This window comes from Lepidochelys olivacea (assembly GCF_965140295.1).
Source record: "Lepidochelys olivacea isolate rLepOli2 genome assembly, chromosome: 10".
In the NCBI taxonomy this organism is placed as follows: Eukaryota; Metazoa; Chordata; order Testudines; family Cheloniidae; genus Lepidochelys; species Lepidochelys olivacea.
Window position 1 is genome coordinate 16782674 of NC_140420.1, and position 12087 is coordinate 16794760.

Sequence of the window (12087 nt, forward strand, 5' to 3'; positions counted from 1 at the left end):
AGTTTAGAAGTGTGAGCAACAAGGGTGATATCATGGTGGGAGTCTGCTATAGATAACCAGACCAGGTGGATGAGGTGGACGAGGATTTCTTCTGGCAACTAAGAGAAGTTACTAGATCACAGGCCATGGTTCTCATGGGAGACTTCAATCACCCTGATATCTGCTGGGTGAGCAATACAGCAGTGCACAGACAATCCAAGAAGTTTTTGGACCGTGTAGGAGGGGACAAGAAGTGAAGGATATCCGTGATAGTGATATTTGCTTACCAGAAGGTCTTGTGTCTGGTTGATGTGAGTAACCAGTAATCCATTATCGGGCTCCAAATCTGTTATTGTAATATCATGCCAGGATGGTCGGCCTCTCACTGGAACTGTGCCAGATCCCACGCTTACCCTACAAAATAAGTTTCAGAGTGGTAGCTGTGTTAGTCTGTATCAGCGGCAGTTGTATGCATCACTGAGAGTGCTGTCGCACTGACAAATAGTCCATTTATAAAATAGTTCATCATTACCCATAAGAATTAAACATTCTGGTTTCTGTTGAACAACTAAGAACTCTTATGCTCCATTTTAAGCATCCCAATATACATATGCATGAAAAAATGTAGTTTGCATCACCAGAAATGTATATTTCATTTCCATTTAAGCATTTCCCCTAAGGATTTTGCAACAACATCCTTACCCTACTTTTTCCAAAAACTGATCATTGTCCAGTAACTGAGCCATTTTTCTTGTTTGTGCATCCATTGTATTTATGACCAAAGATTTAACCTTCTTTAAAAAAAAAAAAAAGAGACATAGCATTAAAGAGTGGAAGTTTAGAATATCAAGAATAAAAGCTATGTATCAAGCATTTATATAAAATATCACTTTCCTAAGACTATAGTCCCACAGATACAAATCAACAGAAACCACATACTTAATTATATTGCATGCAGTGCCTGTGACCAAGAAAATTAAAAAAAGAAGTGGAAGTTATTTGATTATTAATTATTATTATTATTATATAATATACTTGGAAACCATTTTGCAAGAAGTCATTCACCAAGGGTTCTATCCAGTAAAATATGTATTCAAAATTGTGGAAAATTTTGTATGTTGGTCATACAACTCTTTAAGGAGAATGGTAAATCCACCAAAAATAAGAGCTCTGCAACTGAGAATTAGACATAGGAAGGAGTTAGAGAGCTTATGAAAACACAACTCACTGAATCCATCTGACTTCTCATCACTAGAAGCAACCAAGAGAATTACTATAGCCTTAGGAAAATGAACGAGGAGTACTTGTGGCACCTTAGAGACTAACAAATTTATTTGAACATAAGCTTTCGTGGGCTAAAACCCACTTCATCAGATGCATGCAGTGGAAAATACAGTAGTAGGAAGATTATACACACAGAACATGAAAAAATGGGTGTTGCCAAACACACTATAACAAGAGTGATCAATTAAGGTGAGCTATTATCAGCAGGAGAAAAAAACTGTTTGTAGCGATAATCAGGATGGCCCATTTCCAACAGTTGACAAGAAGGTGTGAGTAACAGTCGGGGCAGGGGTGGGGGGGGGGAGAATAGTTTTACTTTGTGTAATGACCCATCCACTCCCAGTCTTTATTCAAGCCTAATTTAATGGTGTCCTGGAATTAAATTATTTCCCCATACTTATTCCCCCCCTCCCACGGTACTGTTACTCACACCTTCTTGTCAACTGTTGGAAATGGGCCATCCTGATTATCACTACAAAAGATTTTTTTTCTCCTCCTGATAACAGCTCACCTTAATTGATCACTCTCCTTATAGTGTGTATGGCAACACCCATTTTTTCATGTTCTCTGTGTGTGCATATCTTCCTATGTATTTTCCACTGTATGCATCCGATGAAGTGGGTTTTAGCCCACGAAAGCTTATGCTCAAATAAATGTTAGTCTCTAAGATGCCACAAGTACTCCTCGTTCTTTTTGCTCGTACTGACTAACATGGCTACCACTCTGAAACCTATAGCTTTAGGGTTAGTTATGTGCCAGTTGCATCACCAACAGGGGCATGCCTGTTGCTACTGTCACAGAGGCAATCTGCTACTCTGGTTTTATGTTTCTTAATGCAGATAAAGGTATTTATTTTTTAAATTAATATTTTTGCCAGGATATTTAAGAGAAAACCAACCATTTAAATGTATTCTGCTTTGGCATAGCTAGATGACACAAAAAAGTTTAGGTCTATATGTCTAACTTGCTTGTTTAGTCTGTTTCTGTTATACACTGAATACTGTACAGACAAACAGTTCTTTCAGTGGTTTACAATTTTCAGGTCACTCCTGATTTGGAACCAAAAATTCTCCTTTCCCCTTTTCAATCTAGTTTTATCATTTACAGAGCATAAATAATTTAAAACTAACATTTCAATCTTCTTACAGGCTCTTTATTCAAACTCAGTTTACACATCTTCAAGTCTCTTTTCTGTTATATAATGATGGTCCCCTGCCGACCCCATATAGATCAGACTCAGGCTAAAAAAATAAGACTGAGGGTATGCTGCCAGTATGAAGCACAAATGCAATTTTTTAAGGATCTTAGACGTCATCAGACACCCAGGCCAGCACACTAGCCATGGGTACTTTGGGTTTATCTTTTGGTTGGACTGTCCCGTGTAATTCAATAACAATGGCAGTTTAACTATTTGAGAGACAAGTTGGGTGAGGAAATATATTTTATTTGACCAACTTCTGTTGGTGAGAGAGACAAGCTTTCGAGCTACACAGAGCTCTTCTTCAGGTCTGAGAAATTTACTCGGAATGGCATCGCTTAATCCAAGATGGAACAGATTGATAAGCGTAAGTAGCTACTGGATTTGTAGTTTATGATAACAATCTATAACCTACTAATAAGCCCCCACCAGCTAATTCCCCCCCTTCCTTTCCTCCCTATGACTGGGGAGAGGTGTTATCAGGCCACTTCACCTTGATTGGCCCCTTGAAACGTGTTAATGACTTATGCTAAACTCTCTGTTCCACCTTGTATTTAGCTGTGAGTAAATTTCCCAGACCCGAAGAGGAGCTGGAAAGCCTGTCTCTCTCACCAGCAGATGCTGGTCCAATACCAGATATTCCCTTACTCACCTTCTCTGTCTCCTCCCCTGGCACCCACACAGCTACAACCACCCTGCATACAACGTAACCTCAGTTAGCGTACAGCCATCCACACCACTGACTATCTGCATTAGATCTCATCTGACATTTCCTCCCGCTGAGCAAGGACCCGACCCCCAGGGGCCGGACACCCCCAGCGCCGTCAGCGGGAGCGGGAAGCCCAGGCGCCCCTGAGGGGACGGACTCGCGAGCTGCGCAGCCAGAGGGGGCTGAAGCATTTGAACCTGGGCGGGCAGGCGCGAGCCCGTTCGAGTTCAGCTCGCCCCGGCTTCTGCAAGAACCCCCCGCCGCTGGCAGCTTTTCGGCCTCACCCGCTCCTCTCCTTCCGCGGCTGGGGCGGGCCGGCCGGCAGCCGCGCCGGACAGGGGAGAACAGGGCAGCCGCCGCTCGCCAGGGGAGCAGCCGCAGCCGCCTGCGGCCCAGCTGTGTGTTACCGCGTTGCTAAGAGAAACGGGAGAAACTATTCCCCGCCCGGCAGGGGGCCGGGTCCCCCCATGCCAGGTAGTGGTACGGTCCCCTGGGCAGGGCTGCGGCGCTGCAAGCCGGCCAGGGTGGGCGTGGAGGAGCCTCGCCGGGGGGCTGGGGGCGGCTCTCCAGGGCCGCCTCCAGCGGAGGCTGCCGCAGGCGCCGCTCGCAATTAGTGCAGACGGGGCCAGGCCTGTCGTAGACAATTTATTTTGATAAACTTGCTCGATAACAAAAATACAATGAAGAAAAGTCTGTTCGTTTGCGCAGTCCGTAGTAGCAGGTGCCTGGCCACCAGCGCCTGAAGAGTGTCCGAGGCTGGGGGAGGAGGCCGCTGCAGCACAGACTTTCCTGCCGCCCAGGAGCAAGGTGACCGCTAACGCCGAGGCCGGACGAGCGAGTGGCAGACACTTCTTGCCTTCCTCTCTTCCATCCGTCGCACCGGTTGCAGAGGCCAGCCTAGAGCGGAGCCAGGCTTCCTGGTGAATGGGCATGTCCAGGGATAGGCTGCAATGCTTACACAGAGGCTCTGAAACAGCAGGCCCGGTCCATGGAGTCGAGGGGCCTAATCCTGCCGCTGAGCGTGTCACTCAAGAGAAACGCCCATTGAAACTAACCCAAAGAGTTCTGCTTGAGTAAAGGCAGGAGCAGGATTAAGTCTAGCGTTGTTACACACTACCAGCACTTTGGACCAGTTGTTAAATGCCTAGACGCTCAGCAATGAAAGTCAAAGGGTGAATGGGTTTGTAAATGCTTTCGGAGAAACACACTGCTCCACAGAGAAACTAAAAAAGCTTCTAGTGAGTTATTCCTTCTGTCTCCAAGAAGCGTTATACAGACACATTTACAATTTTCCTTTTTAAAGTATTTTAAGTTTCTGATTAGGACTTGAGGTTAACCAAATAAAACTACAAAATGTATACACAAATTGCATTATGCTGTGACATTAAACCTTTCAGGTGATAATGAAATGAAGATTAAACAAGAGTGTGCGGTGATTTATAATAGAATAAGCTGTCCTTCAAAATATATAAAACAGCTGGCAGAGTCTGAAAAGTTTATGTAAACAACAACATGTAACATGGGTTACCACCTTTGGAGAAGATTCATACTGAAGCATTTGCTTTAATGAGTTGAAAGTCTACAGATGTTTAGGCATGTTCAACAGGAACTTCCTGTAGTTTAAAAACTAATCCTTGTGCAAATAAAACCTATAAATAGTATTCAGCAGATTTTACAGTGATGCTCTTAGGTATGAAAAGAATGCATACAACTTTAAAACAAAATGACAAATTTGACAAACGATTGCACCATAGAACAGTGTTTTATATACAGTTTACAAGATATGATTTTCTGCTATAAATTAATACTGTACTATATAGTACTTAGTGACCTTATTAAAAAAGCAACTATTGACAGCTGTCTCTTTTCACTCACAGGGACATTTTTAATGCAAATGGATCCATCTAGTTGTAGACTGAAATGCCCAAATATTAACTAAAACAGTCTGCTAGCTGAAGTTATGCTGTCTTTCAATGATTCATAGGATTGGCTACCCACTAAGGTTCCAGCCAGCCATTCATGGACTGGATATGCTTCACGATAAGTTTTTTTTTTTAATTAAATGGTAATACATTTTAAATATAAGCTTAAATGAATAATATTATTATACAGGATGTCACTAACTGAAATAAGTAAACATGGGGGAAAATTCTTAGCAGCTGAGAAACTCTTCCCCCGCCCCCATGTCTGTGATCCAGTTAAAATATTTTATGGAACTATTTACAATAAGACTGACATTTCTGAGGGGGAAAAAAGCTATTAGCTTATCAAATTAATTAGTGAGCTATGATTCATTGTTAACACATTATATCAGGCTATACCACCAATCTTATAATACTGTTGAAAACATTTAGACCCCTGTCCTGCAATTGGATCCACCCAGACTGCATCCATATACACAGCTCCATTGATATCAGTGAAGCTTTGGATTGCCTGTGCAGCTATGACTGCCAGATCAGAATCTAAATTAGAAACCAATCAAATCTGAACTAGCAGTTCTAGATGAGAATCTCGCTGTATATTCTTATACTTCAGAAAAATTTAGAGAGACTTTGATGTGAAAGCTTCCTTCGGCTTGTGAGTGAACTGATAAGAGAGATTTTCTACAACCGAGAGCAAGTGATCCAAAACATCAATCAGGTAATTTTTCCTCACTAAAATACTTCTAATGGCACACAGTTCAATATAATTGTATAAAGTATCTCATTTCTAACACTTGTTTCTGCCATGATAGCTGTTCTTTTTCCAAAATATAAATACATTTCAGAAACAATATTATCATTCTTACAGAAAAATGCACTCAGTTTCACTTATGCCTTATAAAAGCATAAGTTTAAGTAATGCAGCGCTTTTCATAAGTACATTTGGACAGACACTTTGTTGTCAAGAGATACGTTTGTCAATACTTCCCCACAAAAAGATTAAATATTAACTGGGGAATAAGGGCTTGATCCTGCAAGCAAGCTTCCTGACACATCAATCTAAGTTTTGTGCTAATAAAGGTCAGATTTTAAGTGAATATTGAAGTATATAGCACTATTCATGGATCCAAGGTTTATACAATTCTTGTATTTAAAGAAAGTTGATTTCAGGGGAAAACTTACACTCTGAATCCAGGTGGTCCTTATGCCCACATTTTTATCTTCAACTTTAGTAAACAAGGCATATGGACATTAAAAACAGTTATATTGCTCATTTTTTGGTAAAGAAGATGAATTAACCTAATACTCACAAGTGAAAATAAATTCATCCAGCTTTACTACAGAACAGTGTTTTTACAGGTTGACCTAAACACTGAATGTTATATGCATTAGAAAAATTTACCTATGGTAAATTGCTGTGCTTGAACATGTATAAATAAATTCATTGTTAATGTAACAAACAAAGCAGTAGAAAAGAGACTCCCTGTACAACAGTTGCTAATAATTTAAATAGTGTCCATTTCCCAAAATTAGGATTTTAACTTTAAGGTATGACGTGATCTCACCTTCTACCCTCATATACAAATAAATTACCATACAAAGAATTTTAGCTTAACTTAAAATTGCACCTAGAAAGGCATGGGATTGTTTGTACCTGTTACAAAAACCTGTTAAAATCAAGGGCTGCTACAAAGAATGAGGTAAACTGAAGACTCTCAGGTATGTGGCCTTCAGAGAAATGGCTTTTTTCTATTGAGTTCTAGTTTTGCACACCACAGTGTTCTGCTAGCAAAGCATTCTGAGTTATCTTCCAGGAACTGTTTGTGTGTATATATACATATACATATATATATATATATATACACACACAGAGTATACTGCATCAGCAAAATATATATATATGTATATAAATATAAAGAACCTCCCCCCCCCCAAAAAAAAAGTTTCTTAGTGTTGTTCTACAGCTGAAGGGGGATGTGTGTCATTTTTTTTTGTTACATACATTGTAAAGAACATATTTTGATCTATTGGCTTCTTGGTGCAGTAATGCAAGATGGATTCATTTTGGTGCCAAAGGCTCTGCCCATCAGAAAGAAGATGTAAAATGCTAATCTCCTAAATTGTGAGGCCAGCCTCACTTGAACTCCTTTGCAACCCTCTGGTCTACCACAAGGTTCATAAATACTTCGATTTTCAAATTGTTAGACATTAAAAACAGATACAGTAACATGGGGCAATATGCTTCTCAGTGTAAAGCATTCTTCTTCACTAGTCCCTATCACAGTGCAGACCTGACTGCATTAATATGCTCAGGAGATTAGTCAATGATGTCTGTATTTGGTTATGGGAAAGGCTCTCTCTCTTTTTTTTAAAATCCAAAGTGCATAGTAAGAACAAGTCAAAGCATTCCTCTTTTCAGTAAGCATTTGATAGTCTGATCTAGGCTTTCTCCTGAGAATGCAACTCCGATATCTTGCTCTCCTCTGACACAAACTCATGCAGTTCAGATATTCATCAGCCAGGTAAACAAACTTTGCCGGCAAATAGAAGTCCCACTATTGTAAAGAAAATTGATAAGACAAACAGTACGTATGAGGACCCAACCACTGTATTGTTGGGCAATTTATATGGTTGACCTCCAACTTCATTGATGTAAAATCCTATTGGAAATATTAGGGCTGCCATGCAGAATAGGATCACTGCAAAACAAACAAACAAAATCAAGTTAGCATCTTGTTGAAAGTCAAAATGTTTGCCAGTTTGTACGGCAAATACTGAAAAGAGTGAACAAATATCCTTCTGTTGTTAATACAGAACAAAACATGGTCTGAGGTCCACCAATGCCTAACTCACAGGAAACTGATCATGTGGGACATACCCTGATCTTAACGGATCCCTGCTCTCTGTTCCAGAGGAAGGTGAAACAAAGACTGAAGTTCCTGTCAGTATGCAATGGCACAAAGTTCATTCCTCGCCCCCAGTTTATTAATCATTTGAACTATGTTCACAAGAGCAAGAATCACTGTTAAAGAAAGATGAATTTTGGAGGACACATTCTTCCACCATTCATTAATCTAATCCGATCATCATGCCTCAGAGCATTTTACAGGTAGTCATTCCCCCTAAAAGTCAATGTAGACTAACGTTCAACATTGAAGAAACTCACTTTCCGTTATTGAAGAGTTCCCTTTTCCCCAAATGTAGTTGCCCTCTCCTATTCTGCCACACAAATCCTTTACACATTTTCTGTACATATTTTGATAACAATAGAAAACACAGTTGTGCGCCACTAGTTTCCTTTAGATTAATTAAAATAAACCATTGTTTTCTAAATGCTGAGACACACAGCCTAGAGCATAAATAAAACATTCTGTTGAAATCTAACCTCCTCTGTAAAGGGCTCCAAGTTCAGACTACACAAATACAGAGCACCAAACAATTGATTTTTTTTTAATTTCACTTGCACAGTTATATAAATATGCATGGATGGTGTTGCTTACAACACATATCACTTTGTGTGGACACAAAAAAATACCAGTCACTATAAAAGCTACTTATTAAAATTACATAAGTGGTTTCACTCCTTCAGATACTAATATGGGCTGACATTCCTTGCAATACATTTTTACCCAAATGCACGACACAGCATCCAATATTGTCTAGCTCTGCTGACATCCTCTGTTTTTCTGTAAGTGCTTACGGCATAAATAATCTATTTAGTATTGATCATGGAGTCTGCAAGATACCAAGATCTTGACCAAGGCATAAAATCATGTCCTGACATGGCTTTTCTATGAAGCAACATGATTTTCTTCATGATAAAAAGATTTTCTTCACGATTGTTTTGACGCTGTATTTAAGACTATATAAATAGGTGAAAAATAGTATTGGGCAGATACAGAATTTTAAGTGGTAGAGTCATACAAGGCAACTATTAGGCTTTCTTTGCATCTGCAAATTAACTTTTATGCTTTATCTTGAAATACAATTATTCGTTGTGATTTAACTTTAAGAATTTCCAATACCCACTGACCCAACAACTAAGCCTACTACTTTGGGTGAAGAAAAACAAAAACCCCAAACAAACCTGCATTGCTCCCACAAAAACTAAGCCTAACTTACACCAAATCATCTTCCCGCCTTCGTAAATCAATTCTAAAACCTAGCCACCTCAAAAATCAATTTAACCCCCAATCAATTCTGCCTCCACCTGAATAAGAGTAATTAATGTAAGCTCCTCCCTCCTGCCAATCAATCAGTTAATGCTGGGCCTTACTCCTGTGTAGAGTACAGAAAGTCCTGTACCAAAGTTCTCTACACTACACTCCACTCCCAGCTGGTGGAAAGAGCAGTGGCTCCAGAGAAGCTCTACTCCTTACCTCACCTTCCCATCCTGTGGAAAACGTGTGGGCTCCAGCTGCTATGCTTCCTCAGCCTCCAGAGACAAAACCAGCAGTTCCCCATTCCCACTCAGCTCACAACTGGACAAGAGCTCTAGTCCCTCTAGATGAGCCAGTGATGGGTTTGTACAGCACTGAGGAAAGTTACATTTACATTATCTATACCTGCTTTAATACACTTAGAAAGCTTCAGTTTGTCCAAATTTATTGCTTCCTGTCTGTTTCTTCACATATGAATGTTGAAAAAATCCCCCACTCTCTATGAGCCTTATGTGTATTCCAGGCAGATATTTTATTGCATCTCTTTAGACCTCAAATGTCTCTTCATAAAACTATGAATGCTAAAGTTCATGGCTCATCGCTGGAGAAAAGATTTGTTGGTGTGTTTTTATAGAATAGCCTTTAAATTCTAGTTTAGGTCATATGTGCAATGACTTCAAACTGTTGCTCAAGTATTTGTGTATAACACAATAGGCTAATTTAGCATACTTAGACCAAGACTACAAGAGCAGCTGCATTTCATGTCAGGACTGACATGCACTATCACAATGGTTCTCACCCTGTAGTCTGTGGACCCCGGGGGTCTGCGGATTATGTCTAAGTGATCTGTGAAAGACTTGGACTGAAAACTGACTCAACAGAATTCCATTATATATACAGACAATAGATTTCCAAAGGGGTCTGCCCTTCCATACGAAAATTTCCAAAGAGGTACGCACCTCCATTCAAAAATTTTTAGGGGTCCGCAAATGAAAAAAGGTTGAGAACCACTGCACTAGACATGTGAAGCAGCTTACAAAGCACTTGCCTGCACTAGAATCTGTCTCTCAAACTAAAAGAGGACAATATTTAACTTAGTAATTAATATTCAAAAGTCAATAGAGCAGGGGTGGGCAAACTTTTTGTCCCGGGGGCCACATCTGGGTATGGAAATTGTATGGTGGGCCATGAATGCTCACAAAATTCGGGGTTGGTATATTGGAGGGGGTGTGGGCTCTGGTTGGGGGTGCAGGCTCTGGGGTGGAGCCAGAAATGAGAAGTTATGGGTGACTTTCTCCTCTTATTTTCTGGGGAACAGAAGCTCTTCTTTTTTTATGGTATAGGCAGTTCTGAGAGGTCTCCCACAGTCTTGGCTAACTGCAGCAGTAGTGACAGCCAGTGGGGCTTTCTGAGCAAATTAACCTGATTATGATTTGGATTCTGTGGGTCTCAGGGGATGCTCCATCAACAGGAGTTTTAGCCTGTTCTCCCTCAATTTCTTATACCTACTTTTAAATCCTGAGCTGATCTTACATTTGGAGGGGATATGAGTCTCTCCTAAGAAGCAGAGACAATTTGAGTGTCCATTGCTGCAGGAAAAAGACCTATGGCAGGGTCTGGCGCCAAGGACCCAGGATATAACCTGTTACTTGATGCTGTGGTCGAAGCTTGAGAAAAAACAAAGGCCTAGATCACGCAAACGAAAGGAAGGAAGGGGGAACACCCTCTCCCTGGAGCACAAGCTGACCTAAATAATAGAAAAATAAATAATAGTAATTACTAAAAGAAAATATAAGATAGGTAGTAAGCTCCATGGCTAGCTAATGGACACTATCAATGTTCCTTCAAATTTTTTCCGCCATGTGCGGAATACATTTTGTTATATGCACCAAGGTATGTGCGGATGTGTGCCACCAGTAGAAACAAAAAACCTGCATATAATATATATATTTTTAAAGTTACCATAGGGATAATTACTCCAGCCAGTACAGGTTAGGCATTTTAGAACTTGCTACTCAAAGAATTACATTTAAGTGTAAGAGAAATAAAAATTATGAAATGCATAGACCAGTCAAAACGCTAAAGTAACACACTTTGAAAGAATAAAATTACAGAGAACATGTGCGCATTGCAGGAAGTACCAAGAAATAACAACAACAATAATACTATTATGTGTTGGAAGATGTGTGTGAAAGAGACTGTGTGTGTGTGTGTGTGTGTGTGTGTGTGTGTGTGTGTGTGTACACACGCACGTGCGCGCTGGCTGCTGGGGAAATCTCAGAAACAGTGCACTGTAGGCACTCATTCACTCACTGTTCACCGCAGCAGCTCCAAGTCCTGAGCCAGGCTGTCCCCCCGCTCTGTGGAGATGGGGTACAGGGGTGGGGGAAGGGGGACACCCTGACATCAGCACGCCCCTCTCCCCACAGCCAGTTGGAGGGTCCCGCATGACATGCGGGGAGGGGCACCTGAACACATGCTGCTGGCTGTGTGCGCTCTGCTAATCAGCTGGGCAGCATTTGAATTTCTCCTGGGTGGCCATGCAAGCGCACAGCTTACAGGGAATACAGGACACTCTGGTATTCCATCTCAAGCCACAGGCAATTGAGTAGGAACTGGTGGCAGCTCTGCTTTTCCCTCCCCACATATACCCTCATATCAGAACATATCTAGAGCACATGGACACTGCTGACGAAAATCTCCACTCAAGTACACGGGCATGCGGACATCCTGAAGAGGAGCACCCATAGGGATGCTACTCAGAGAATCACCTTAATTCAGGACCCTTGTGCATATGCATTATGATCAGGTAATTAAAAACTGTATCATATGCTA

At 40.9% G+C, this 12087-nt stretch overlaps 2 protein-coding genes across 3 annotated transcripts in view; both read right to left on the reverse strand.

The window, feature by feature from the left end:
- The window catches only part of VWA3A (von Willebrand factor A domain containing 3A), a 63392-nt gene extending 59800 nt beyond the window's left edge, over positions 1-3592 (reverse strand). For both annotated transcript variants that reach the window (XR_014713322.1, XM_084641297.1), the window contains exons 1-3: positions 3455-3592; positions 682-773; positions 267-393 (exon numbers count right to left, since the gene is read on the reverse strand). Coding sequence is in view for 1 of the 2 variants with exons in the window: in XM_084641297.1 (XP_084497423.1) it covers positions 267-393; positions 682-746 (192 nt within the window). In the remaining variant the exon portion in view is untranslated. The remainder of the gene's footprint in view (positions 1-266; positions 394-681; positions 774-3454) is intronic.
- A 210-nt stretch (positions 3593-3802) lies between these two features.
- MOSMO (modulator of smoothened) overlaps positions 3803-12087 on the reverse strand; it is a 50488-nt gene continuing 42203 nt past the window's right edge. The window contains exon 3 of the mRNA XM_084640530.1: positions 3803-7791. Coding sequence (XP_084496656.1) covers positions 7607-7791 — 185 coding nt within the window. The 3' untranslated portion in view covers positions 3803-7606. The remainder of the gene's footprint in view (positions 7792-12087) is intronic.